Below are 12,419 nucleotides of genomic sequence, written 5' to 3'. Positions count from 1 at the left end.
ATTAGGCCCATCGAGTCTGCACCGGTTCTTAGAAAGAGCACCCTACCCAGGCCCACATCTCAACGCTATCCCTATAACCCAGTAACCCCACCCAACACTAAGGGCAATTTTGGTCACTAAGGGCAATTTAGCATGGCCAATCCACCTAACCTGCACATCTTTGGACTGTGGGAGGAAACCGGAGCACCCGGAGGAAACCCACGCACACACGGGGAGAACGTGCAGACTCCGCACAGGCAGTGACCCAAGCCGGAATCGAACCTGGGACCCTGGAGCTGTGAAGCAATTCTGCTAACCTCTTTTGCTACCGTGCTGCCATGTTTAGCACCTTCAGAATTTTGTATGTTTCAATATCACCTCTAGAAAACAGTGAAACTAAAAAAAAAACCCTGAAGACAATAAATTAAAGCCAAAAGAGAGCAAACAGGAGAAAGAAGCAGTATCTGACAGATATAAAACTAATTAAGGTAAAAGCTATGAAGAATGCTTGCTGTGGGTTGTTCACAAGACCGCCGTCTTTAATTTAAATTTTAATAATCTTTATTGTCACAAGTAGGCTTACATTAAAACTGCAATGAAGTTACTGCGAAAAGCCCCTAGTCGCCAGTTTCCGGCGCCTGTTTGGACACTGTTATAACCTGCCTACTTACCATTGGCTGGGGACTAATGACAATCCCACAATCCTGTGGGAGTATGAGCTTCCCCAATGAGGGGGGCGGAGAAACCATTAGTAAACTCCTAGTATAAATAAAGCTGGCCAGTTTAGGAACCAGCAGGAAGGAATGTGCAGCAAGGGAAGTTGCTGCTGCTGTTATATATATATATATGTTATTGTAAATAAATGTTATTACTTTGTATCCTTAAAACTTGTGCTGGATTCTTTGTGGCCCTCACAAAAGACACACAGATGGAGAATTCAGAAAGTCCAAATTACCTAACAGCACGTCTTTCGGGACTTGTGGGAAGAACCGGAGGAAACCTACACAGACACGGGGGAACGTGCAGACTCCGCACAGACAGTGACCCAAGCCAGGAATTGAACCTGGGACTCTGGTGCTGTGAAGCAACAGTGCTATCCACTGTGCTACCATGCCGCAGAAGGATGAAGAGATGTAACAACTCTAATCAGTAAGCTTAAATGAAAAATTATAACCAAAGGGAGAAAAGGACAAATGTAAATGGGGGAAACTATGAGAGAAATTGACCATATCAGATTAGATAAGTGGGCTGTCAGAACTCTGTAAGATAGTCATGTCAACATTGAACCTTGTGACCAGGTTGCTAAAGAAAATGGGATTGAGATAGCAGAAGCACTCATGGCAATCTTCTAATATTCCCTAGATACAGAGGAGAAGCCAGAGGATTGGTAAATGGTAAATGTGAGACTCATTCAATAAAGGGTGCAAGGACAGTCCTCTTAACAACTGGGCAGTTCGTTTAGCACCAATAATGGGTAAAATTTTAGAAACAATGATTAGAGAAGCAAAATCAACAGGCACATGGCAAAGTTTTAGTTATATACGGCTTGTCAGCACAGATACGTAAAAGGCAGATTTTGTGTGACTACAGTAATGTGGCGTTAATGTGAGCCTACTTGTGACACTAATAAAGATTATTAATCTAATTGATTATTTTGATCAAGTACAGGAAGTTTGATGAAAAGAATGGAATTGATGTTGTCTATATGGATTTCAAGAAAGCATGTGACAAAGTACCACATAAAAAAGGTGGTTAACAAAATTGAGCCTCATGAAATCGGAAGATCAGTGTCAGCTTGAACAAAAAAATGTCTTGAGGGCAGAAAACAGCAAGTCATGGTAAATAGTTATTATTCAGTGCTGGATGATAAGACAGTGGTATACCCCAAGGGACAGTGCTTTTTTGATATAGATATTGGAATACAGAGTAAAATAAGAATTTGCCATTGATACTAAACTTGGAAGAATGGCAAACAGTGAAGATGATATATATTTACTATGACAAGACATGGATAGACCAGAGGCCACAGATCTAAGGTTTGGGGAAAGAGATACAGGGAAGATGTATGGAAGAAGCTTTTTTACGCAGCAAATGATAATGACCTACTCTCTTCCTCTGCATCTTCAGCTTTGAAAAGACTTACTAACTTTTAACCAAGACCACTGGTTTACGGTTTCTGTGCAAATATGCAATCTTGGAGTTTAAGCCTGAAGTCACTATCAGTTGCTCCCACACCAATTTGCAGGCCTGAAATACCATTGTGCCATTCCATCAACAAGGATATGTGATAAACAATGAATACATGATGATTATTATCTCTATGTAGCTATTAAATACTATGTAATGTAACTGCTTTATACAATTTAAAAACAAAATTATTCCAACATTTACACATTTTAAAAGGCAAACTGTTTTAATCCTGTCATCTTAATCTCTGGTCAAAACTGGTTAAAAAAACAAAAAAAATGTTTCTTCAAAATCCAGTGAGGCATATCTTATGCACAAAAATATGAGATGAATAATTCTATTCTGAGTGTACAGGCTTTCCTTTTCTTGTTGTTTTAAACCTTTGAATTGATAGTGATTTTTAAAAATACGTAACCTTAAGGAACTTCCTTAAATCAAATCGTGATAAAAACGGATAGTTGCTAAATTATTAAGATTATGCGACTGATTAAGTATAAATTTCAAACATCAGGTTGTACATTCCAAGCAATGCTCTTTAGTCCACTGTTTAAAACTCTTGCCTTTAATAACTGTAAGATAAAAACATGGATTGAGTATATCAAAATTAAAAATTTGGTCGAACGATGCATAGCAAATGGCAATGTAGCTCTGTTTCATCATTTATTGTGCAATTACATTATTAGTATTTAATACCATGTAATGATTAAAAAGACTATGCTACATATTCTCTTTCTTCATTCTCTACCAGAATACTGTCATCTGTAACTTGATCTGTTGGATTATAGTGGATGGAATTAAATCCATTTGCAGCAAGACATTTTCTGTTGAACGCATACCATGTGGCTATTGAAATTATCACCAAAATTGCAGCAACTGTGATGATTAATGCTGTTGGTAATACATTATTTTTGCTGCCTGCAACAAAAAAAAACATTGTTAACCATTTGGACCGAATAAAGCAATATATTATTGCAATCTTTCTGGCCCATGAGGGACAAGATTGTATGATCACTATTAATTTGTCATCTGAAGTAATGAAGTGTCAGTGATAACATGGATGTGGCTATTTAATTAAGCTTATGAGTTGAAACAGAATATTCTGTCTATGGACAGCCTTTCCAGTCTTAAAGCAACCATATTCGGAAAGGGAGGCAAAAGATTAGATACAAGCTAACAAGGATCTAATATAAAGAGTTAAATGCTAAAACGTTTTGATGCTAATACTGGGTGTTCTGTACTGGTAAACCACAGTTTTACAGCACTTGCCAGTGCAGCACATGGAGCCAGAAACTGCTGGGAAGTTGCTTCATTATAATGATGGTCACCATTATGAATTCATATAAAATCCAGGCATTTGCAGAGTAAATATGTTTCTGATTCTCCACGTTTCTCTGAATGAATGTGATCTACTCCATCGTTAGCACTGCCGAAGGCAATAAAAAGCCATGAAATGAACTTACATGAAATGAACTGCATTGAACTTAATGGCAAATGTGAAATTACTGGATTTATTGAGTTATCGTGATTTCCTGTCAGAGTCATTCAGGGCTGGGAATGAATGTCATAGAGAATCCCGTTAAAGAGGTGATTGATGATCCTGGCATGACAGTCAACTTTAGGGGCCAGGAAAGGGAACAATGAAGCTGCGGAATTTCACTTCAGCTGTTAGTGGATTGTTCCTGGAAATTTGTTTCACCCTATTACCTGCCAGTATTTTTGTGCCAGTCTTGCCACCCACAATCCTATTAGCGTTGAATTGCAATCATTTACAGGGCACAAAGCCGTATTAACACTAAGAGGATAGTGACCCATTTAAAAGCAAGCTGGATAGATTTTTAATTCAGAAAATAACGCACTGTAATACAGTAATAACTTGAGACATAACGTAATGAGCACAGCCCGCTTGAGAGGGAACTGGTGACTTTGGACTTATGGTTCCCAAAAATCTCTAACACTGCTGTTTTCCTTGATTCTGGATCTGTTTCAGACTAAGTGATAGCGACTGGATGCTATGATTAGTCACCAACTTCATCACTGCAACACAAGAATATAAGAAATAAGAGCAGCAGTATAGCATACAGACATCATCTGTGGAAAGTGAACAGAGCTAATGTTTCGAGTCTGGCCCTAGCTTTGACAAAGAGTCATCCAGATTTGATAGCAAGGACAGAACTAACCTTTACCACCCACACCCTCCACCCTTCTCCCTGTCTGGTTCTGCTTATCCTCTTCCCAAGGATATTTTAGGAGAAAGAAACTGTGCACAAATCCTGAAATCAACATCAGCCTAACATGATAAAATGTAATAAGATCATGGCTGATCTTCATTCCACTTTCCTACGTGTTCCCCATTTCCCTCAACTCTCATATAGAGTCCAAAAATCTATCAATCTCAGCCTTGAATATACCCAAGGACTGAGCATCCATAGCCCTCTCAGGTAGAGATTTGCAGATTCACAACCCTCCGAGTAAAGAAATTTCTATTCATCTCAGTCTGAGATGGCTGGCTCCTCAGTCCAAGATGATTCCTATTAGTTCTAGATGCTCCAACATGGAAAAACAGGCTCTCAGCATCTACCAGGTCAAGCCCATTTAGAATTCCATATGAGTTAATGATTTCACCTCTCATTCCCCTGAACCAACAGAAAGAACGGCTCCACTTTACTCAACCTCTCTCTATAGATTAACCCTTTCATCTCAGAAATCAGTCCAGTGAACCCTCGCTGTCCCCAATCCCTAGGATGGTGGAAGCTAGAAATGTCTTTATTTGTTACGCAATTGTTCTCTGTTCCTATGAAGCAGTACAACTGACATGCATACTGGGTGCTCTGCTGTGACTGAGCATGTTAGACGGATGGTTTGTGAATGAACATACTTCATTATCAAAATGTTCATAAATTTCACACTTGCCCTGCCATTTGCTCAAGAAGTGGTTCCTGAAATTGGGGGTCATTGCACCCATTTTACACCTATATTTTGATATTGGACACTAGGAAAAAGTAACAATCAAGTTTTAAAGTTTATCAGATTAGTAACAATTTAAAATGTTGGTGTTCAGTTCAGACACTGAGGAGAGGCAGTGGCATGATGGTATTGCCGCTGGACTCCAATAACCCAAGGTAATGCTCTGGGGTTGAAAGCAAATTACTGCGGATGCTGGAATCTGATACAAAAACAGAAAATGCTGGACAATCACAGCAGGTCTGACAGCATCCGTGGAAAGAGAACAGAGCTAATGTTTTGAGTGTGGCCCGAGCTTTGACAAAGAGTCATCCAGATTTGGTAGCAAGGACAGAACTAACCTTTACCACCCACACCTGTCTGCAAATCCAAAGACTATCAGTATATTGAATGTAACCTCATGTCTGTTGTTAAAGGGGAAGTCTTTTGGATGTTTGAAGGAACATTTTGAGGGATTATTTAGTGTTGTATTATTTTCAGGGTTATCTTTGAAGTAAGGGGTGTTAAGGGATCCAATGTTTATTTAAAAGGTTAAGTTGACTTCATGGAATAAACATTGTTTTGTGTTAAAAACCACGTGTCCATAATTGTAATATCACAGCTGGGGAACAAGCCATGTGCTTCAAAAGCTAACAATCCATTAAAGGGGGAGATTGGTTGAACTCCATGATACATTTTGTGGTTCTGAAAACACCTCTCCCATAACAGTTGTGGGCTCGAGGGGGATAAAAGTCTATCTATTAGATTGGCTTTTGTGAACTTAAAGACGGTGAAGGATTGTTGCTTTTCCGGTGTGGTATTTTAGTTTAAGTGGGGAGAGTGTTCTGAACAATGGCTCTTTCGGAGGCTCAGAAGTTTTTGGGGGTGGACGCGGTAACACGTGATACCTTACGGACAGAGACTAAAAACAGACTGTTAGGTTTGGCAAAAGCATTGCAGTTAACACTGCCTAGCAAAATACAAAAAGATGACGTACTTAACGCGGTATATGCTCATTTACGTTTGCCTGTGATACATTCTGACTCATTAGATATGGCAAAGCTCCAGTTGCAGATTAAGCAATTTGAACATGAAAAAGAATTAAAGCAACTTGAACATGAAGGAGAATTAAAGCGGCTTGAATATGCAATGAAAGAAAAAGAAAGAGATAGAGATAGAGAGGAAAAAGAAAAGGAGAGAGAAGAAAGAAACAAAGAAAGAGATAGAGAGGAAAGGGAAAAAGAGAGAGAGTTTGAACTTCGGAAAATGGCTCTGAAACATGAAAATGAGTTAAAATTGGCAGACGCAAAGGGACACGTACAGTTGGAGGAGATGGATGAGGATAATGAGACAGAGCGTCATAGTCGAAGACGTGGTGGAGATTTATTTAAATATGTCCAAGCATTGCCAAGGTTTGACGAGAAGGAGGTAGAAGCCTTTTTCATTTCATTTGAGAAGGTAGCTGAACAAATGCAATGGCCACAGGACATGTTGGTATCACTGATTCAAACAAAGCTGGTAGGTAGGGCTAGTGAAGTGTTTGCATCATTACCGGAGGAGGTATCTGGAACGTATGAGGAGGTGAAGAAATCCATCTTAAGTGCATATGAGCTAGTGCCTGCAGCATACAGACAAAGATTTAGAAATTTAAGGAAAGAATTTGGTCAAACGTACATAGAGTTTGAAAGGCTCAAACAGACTAATTTTGATAGGTGGATAAGGGCTTTGAAAATAGACCAAACGTATGAAGCTCTCAGAGAAATTATACTTTTGGAGGAGTTTAAAAATTCAATTCCTGATGTAGTGAGAACTCATGTGGAAGAACAGAGGGTTAAAACTGCAAGATTAGCATCGGAAATGGCAGATGATTATAAATTAGTTCATAAATCAAAGATTGGTTTCCGACATCAGTTTCAGCCGGTGAGGTATAGAAACTGGGGACATGAGAAATACTCAAGTGGTAAAGGTAAAGGTGATCTGATGGGAGACAATAAAGAGCGTGTACCTCATATTAAAAAATAAATCCAGGAGGGTGAAAAAGAAATGAAAAGTTTCAAATGTTTTCACCGTAATAAACTAGGCCATGTAAAGTCACAGTGTTGGTGGTTGAAGAAAAGCACTGGGAAGGCTGATGTGGTAAAACAGGATAAGACAGTGGGGTTTGTTAGAGTGGTAAAGGAAAACCCAAGATAAGCGAAGGAGGTGCAAACAATTGTACAGCCTGTTCAAGAAGTAATTGTTATGAAGGTGCCAGATGTCTTTAAAGAATATACTTGTGTGGGTAAAGTTTACTCATGTGTATCAGGAGGAGCAGGTAAAGAAATCACAATTTTAAGAGATACAGGGGCTAGTCAATCTTTAATTGTAAGAGATGAGGAATTATGTATTTTGGGAAGAATGTTGCCAGAAAAGGTGGTGATATGTGGAATTCAGGGTGAGAGGAGTAGCGTTCCATTATATAAGGTAAGGTTGGAAAGTCCAGTGAAGAGTGGTGAAGTGGTAGTAGGAGTAATAGATAAACTATCTTGTCCAGGAATACAGTTTATCTTAGGTAACGATATAGCTGGATAGCAGGTGGGAGTGATGCCTACTGTGGTTGATAAGCCAGTGGAAAATCAGACAACTGAAGTGTTGAAGGATGAATATCCTGAGATTTTTCCGGATTGTGTAGTAACAAGGTCGCAAAGTCACAGGTTAAGACAAGAGGAGAAATCAGAGAGTGAAGATGAAGTTGAAGTGCAATTATCAGAAATGATTTTTGATCAGATGGTTGAAAAAGAACAAGAGCAGGTGGAGGATGAGGCGGATATTTTTAGTTCAGGAAAATTGGTGGAGTTACAACAGAAAGATGTAGAAATAAAACGGATATATCAGAAAGCATATACGGAAGAGGAATCTGAGAGTATACCAGAGTGTTATTACCGTAAAAATGATGTCTTGATGAGAAAATGGAGACCTGTACATATGCAGGCGGATGAAAAGTGGGCAGAAGTTCATCAAGTAGTATTGCCGGTAGGGTATAGAAAGGAGGTGTTGCGAGTTGCACATGAGGTACCAGTGGGAGGTCATTTGGGAATAAGGAAAACTCAAGCTAAAATCCAGAAACATTTTTATTGGCCTGGACTACATAAAGATGTAGTTAAATTTTGTCAATCATGTCACACATGTCAAGTGATAGGGAAACCTCAAGCAGTGATAAAACCAGCGCCCTTAATACCCATTCCAGCATTTGAGGAACCTTTAACGAGGGTCCTAATTGATTGTGTAGGACCGCTTCCTAAAAACAAAGTGGGAATCAATATTTTTTGACTATAATGGATGTGTCTACTAGGTTTTCAGAGGACATTCCAGTACGTAATATTACAGCTAAAAAGACTGTGGAGGAGTTATTAAATTCTTTACTAGATATGGACTACCCACAGAAATTCAATCGGATCAAGATTCAAATTTTACTTCAAAGTTATTCAAAGAAGTTAGGAATAGCTTAGGAATAAAACAATTTAAATCAACTGCGTATCATCCGGAATCGCAGGGAGCGTTGGAAAGGTGGCATCAGACATTAAAGACAATGTTGAGGGCGTATTGTCAAGATTATCCAGAGGATTGGGATAAAGGAATTCCATTCGTATTGTTTGCAATTAGGGATGCACCTAATGAGTCTTCCAAATTTAGTCCTTTTGAACTAAGTTTTGGTCATGAGGTAAGAGGACCACTTAAATTGATTAAGGAAAAATTGTTGGGTGAGAAATTGGAAATTACACTATTGGATTCCATGTCAAATTTTAGGGAACAATTAAATAGAGGAGTTGAATTGGCTAGACGACATTTGAAAGTTGCACAAAGTGTGATGAAACGGGTAGCGAACAAGAAATCCAAAGTTCGTAGTTTTGCCAGTGGAGATAAAGTTTTAGTGTTGTTACCAGTGGTAGGTGAGCCTTTAAAAGCTAGGTTTTGTGGACCGTATCAGATTGAAAGGAAATTAAGTGAGGTGAATTATGTGGTAAAAACACCAGAGAGAAGGAAGACTCACCGAGTGTGTCATGTGAATATGCTTCCAAGGTACTTTGAAAGGGAAGGAGAGAAACAGGAGGTTTTAATGATTCTAACTCAAAGTGACGAACCAAATCCAGATGACTGTGAATTTAACATACCTCAAATTAAATTGGAAAATGAGGATGTTCTTAAAAATTGGGATGAATTGTTAAGTTACCTTCCAGAGGAAAAACGAACTGACCTGAAAGATTTATTGGTATCACATGGGCAAGTTTGTAGAGATAAATTGGGAAGTACTAAAATGGCTATACATGATGGATGTGGGAAATGCTGTTCCTATCAAACACCATCCATATAGACTTAATCCTTTAAAATTGGCACAGGTTAACAAAGAGATTGAGAGTATGCTTAAAAATGGCATAATTGAAGTGGGTTGCAGCCAATGGAGCTCACCCATAATGCTGGTACCTAAACCAGACGGTACCCAACGGTTGTGTGTGGACTACCGAAAGGTGAATGCTGTTACAAGAACGGACTCTTATCCTATCCCACGTCTGAAGGATTGCATTGAGGAAGTGGGACAATCTGCTTTTATTTCCAACTTCCAGACATGGAAAGAACATTTAAAACATCGTATGGAGTCCTTCGATCGACTTCAGGAGGCGGATTTGGTGATGAACCAAGCCGAAAGTGAATTTGGAGAAGCCCAAATCACTTTCCTTGCGGAGTTTCCGATACCCTCAAGACGAAGGGAAATAATGCGATTTCTTAGCATGAGTGGTTTTGTTCGAACATTTGTGCAAAGGTTTTGTGACGTGATTACTCCACTGATGGAATTGCTAAAAAAACGTCAAAATTTTCAATGGACAGCGGACTTTCAACAGGCATTTGACTGCCTGAAAGCTGTGGTAACCAATGTTCCTGTATTGGAGAATTGCAAGGGACTCTGTGGTCAGATTGAACTAAAGTATCCGATTCTAAAGAGAAATGCCGAGGAGTAGAGGAATGGATGGATCGTGCAGAGACTTTCTTGTTCAAAGAGACTGTCAATCGAGAAGGATTTCGGTTGGAGGAAGAAGAACGGGTAAGATGGACTTTATTATTATGCCTGTTTGCGTGTTTTTTTTTGTGAAACAAAAAGAAGGTATATTTACTGTGTACATTTCTTAGTGGATGGTGCAAAAGTGAAAAATGAAACCATCTTGAAGTTGATGGTTTATTTTTTTTCTTGGGGGGAGGTGTCATGCGAGAGTGCCTTTAAGAATTGGATGTTGAAGAAATGTACCTTTAACAAATGAAGCTGATCATATTACTGAAGTGATGTCAGAGGGTGGGGGGAGCTGAGCTAAGCTCACTTCTGCTTTTGGTTTCAGTTTGAGAGAGCAGCTTGGGTGTGACTGTGTGTTTTGCTGAGAGCAGCTGAAAAGTGCCTGACTGGTTTTGCTGAGAGCAGCTGAAAAGTGCCTGGCTGGTTTGCTGAGAGCTGCATGAAAGGAGAAAGCCAGTTTGAGAGAGCAGCTTGCGTGTGTCTGTGTGTTTCCAGTGAGCTGCAAGAAGAAAACACAGAACTGGTCTGTTGATGTCTGCAAATCCAAAGACTATCAGTATATTGAATGTAACCTCATGTCTGTTGTTAAAGGGGAAGTCTTTTGGATGTTTGAAGAAACATTTTGAGGGATTATTTAGTGTTGTATTATTTTTGGGGTTATCTTTGAAGTAAGGGTGTTAAGGGATCCAATGTTTATTTAAAAGGTTAAGTTGACTTCATGGAATAAACATTGTTTTGTGTTAAAAACCACGTGTCCATAATTGTAATATCACACCTGGGGAACAAGCCGTGTGCTTCAAAAGCTAACAATCCATTAAAGGGGAAGATTGGTTGAACTCCATGATACATTTTGGGATTCTGAAAACACCTCTCCCATAACACAGGATAACCAACAATGAAGGTCATCTTGGGAGAATAAATATTTACTACCCTGCAAATGGATAAATTGACAACATTAGCAGACAACATGATTATCGGGAGTAAAGTCCAGGATAACAAGTGAGGAACAAGGTAATCATCAGGATAAAGACCACTCTACTGGCTTAAGATGAAAGCAGACATCCAGGATAAAACATGACCTGAGATGGAGAGCACTCTTCAGGAGTACTCTCAGAATAAAAGTGTTCCATCGTATTTGAGCTGCCTAGCCTCCAGGTTTGAGATTCCTGAAACATGGCAACCAGTTCTCAAACTCGGCTGCGAATCTATCTGCCACCTGACCGAAGACACCAGGCACGACCGGGATTCTCATCGGTTCCCCTACATCCGAACCCGAACCCCTAGGATGGACGCCAGGCCATGCAACAGGAACTCAACTGTGCGCAGGCGGGTTTCCACCAGAGACCATACTCTCTCTATTACAAGAACCTTCTTGTGCCCCGTTGCCACATCTATCAAGACATCTTGCAACTCTTAAAATTGGGTTTTAACATCCTGCACCGCAGAGCCAAGACTGTCAGATGGATCACCTTTTCGCTAGCAGCCATCACCCGTCGTTGTGCACCATACTGTCAGGGCGGGAAACCTTCAAAGGCAGCTGCGCTACCAAGAACCAGCCCCACCCCAATTCCTTCCAGTCACCATGAAGCAACGAGGATTAAAGCATATTGTCTCAACTGAAAAGTGCTGAAACATTGACCAACTAATATCGGAACATAGTAAAAGCCACGTAAACCGAGAAAAGACATAAAAGTTCACAAGGATAAAAACCAAGACTGAAAGATGAGCAGAGTCAGAGCTCACAAAAACGCAGCTGCTCCCATGCTCACATCACATGATCCCCTATGGTTGACTCTTAAATGTCCAGAGGGTTGGGCAATAAATACTGGCCCAGTCAGCGAAGTCCACATACCATGAACAAATAAAAAAAATACTCACCACTTGAGCATTTTTCTCCATCAGGCACAGCTACTAGAAAAAAATATAAAAACATACATGAGTTTAAGAGTGAAGTTACATATTGGATGCAGCACATTAATGCTCAGGTTTTCACCAGTGACTCTCAATGGGCGACAAACTAAGCTGTAAAGCTAGGAAATAAATCATGGTGGGCGGCAGACGGCTGGCAGCTGCATGCCCTAACAGTGCCCTAATTTGAGGCAAATGCCCTGGTTTATCTGCACTGTCTCTCCTCTATGTTATTGGCCATCAAGTTCTGTGCAAGCACAGCTCCACCTGTGCATGCACACTCCTCCTGGTGGCTCGCTCTCTTGCACCCTCTCTCAGACTCACCAGCACCCCTATAGCCTTCAGATTCCCCAGCTCACCTCCT

The 12,419-nt window shown here is 40.0% G+C and overlaps 1 protein-coding gene across 4 annotated transcripts in view; it reads right to left on the bottom strand.

Annotated features, from left to right (window-relative positions):
* Positions 1-2,712: 2,712 nt before the first annotated feature.
* LOC140389925 (CD302 antigen-like) overlaps positions 2,713-12,419 on the bottom strand; it is a 94,770-nt gene continuing 85,063 nt past the window's right edge. For 3 of the 4 annotated variants that reach the window (XM_072474607.1, XM_072474597.1, XM_072474580.1), the window contains 2 exons: positions 12,026-12,058; positions 2,713-3,081 (listed from right to left, as the gene is read on the bottom strand). In XM_072474607.1, coding sequence (XP_072330708.1) covers positions 2,879-3,081; positions 12,026-12,058 — 236 coding nt within the window. In that variant the 3' untranslated portion in view covers positions 2,713-2,878. The remainder of the gene's footprint in view (positions 3,082-12,025; positions 12,059-12,419) is intronic. The other variant, XM_072474588.1, reaches the window with a different exon arrangement.

Source organism: Scyliorhinus torazame, chromosome 2, assembly GCF_047496885.1.
Source record: "Scyliorhinus torazame isolate Kashiwa2021f chromosome 2, sScyTor2.1, whole genome shotgun sequence".
In the NCBI taxonomy this organism is placed as follows: domain Eukaryota; kingdom Metazoa; phylum Chordata; class Chondrichthyes; order Carcharhiniformes; family Scyliorhinidae; genus Scyliorhinus; species Scyliorhinus torazame.
The sequence above is the reverse complement of the archived record's forward strand: the minus strand, read 5'-3'. Positions and strand labels throughout refer to the sequence as shown.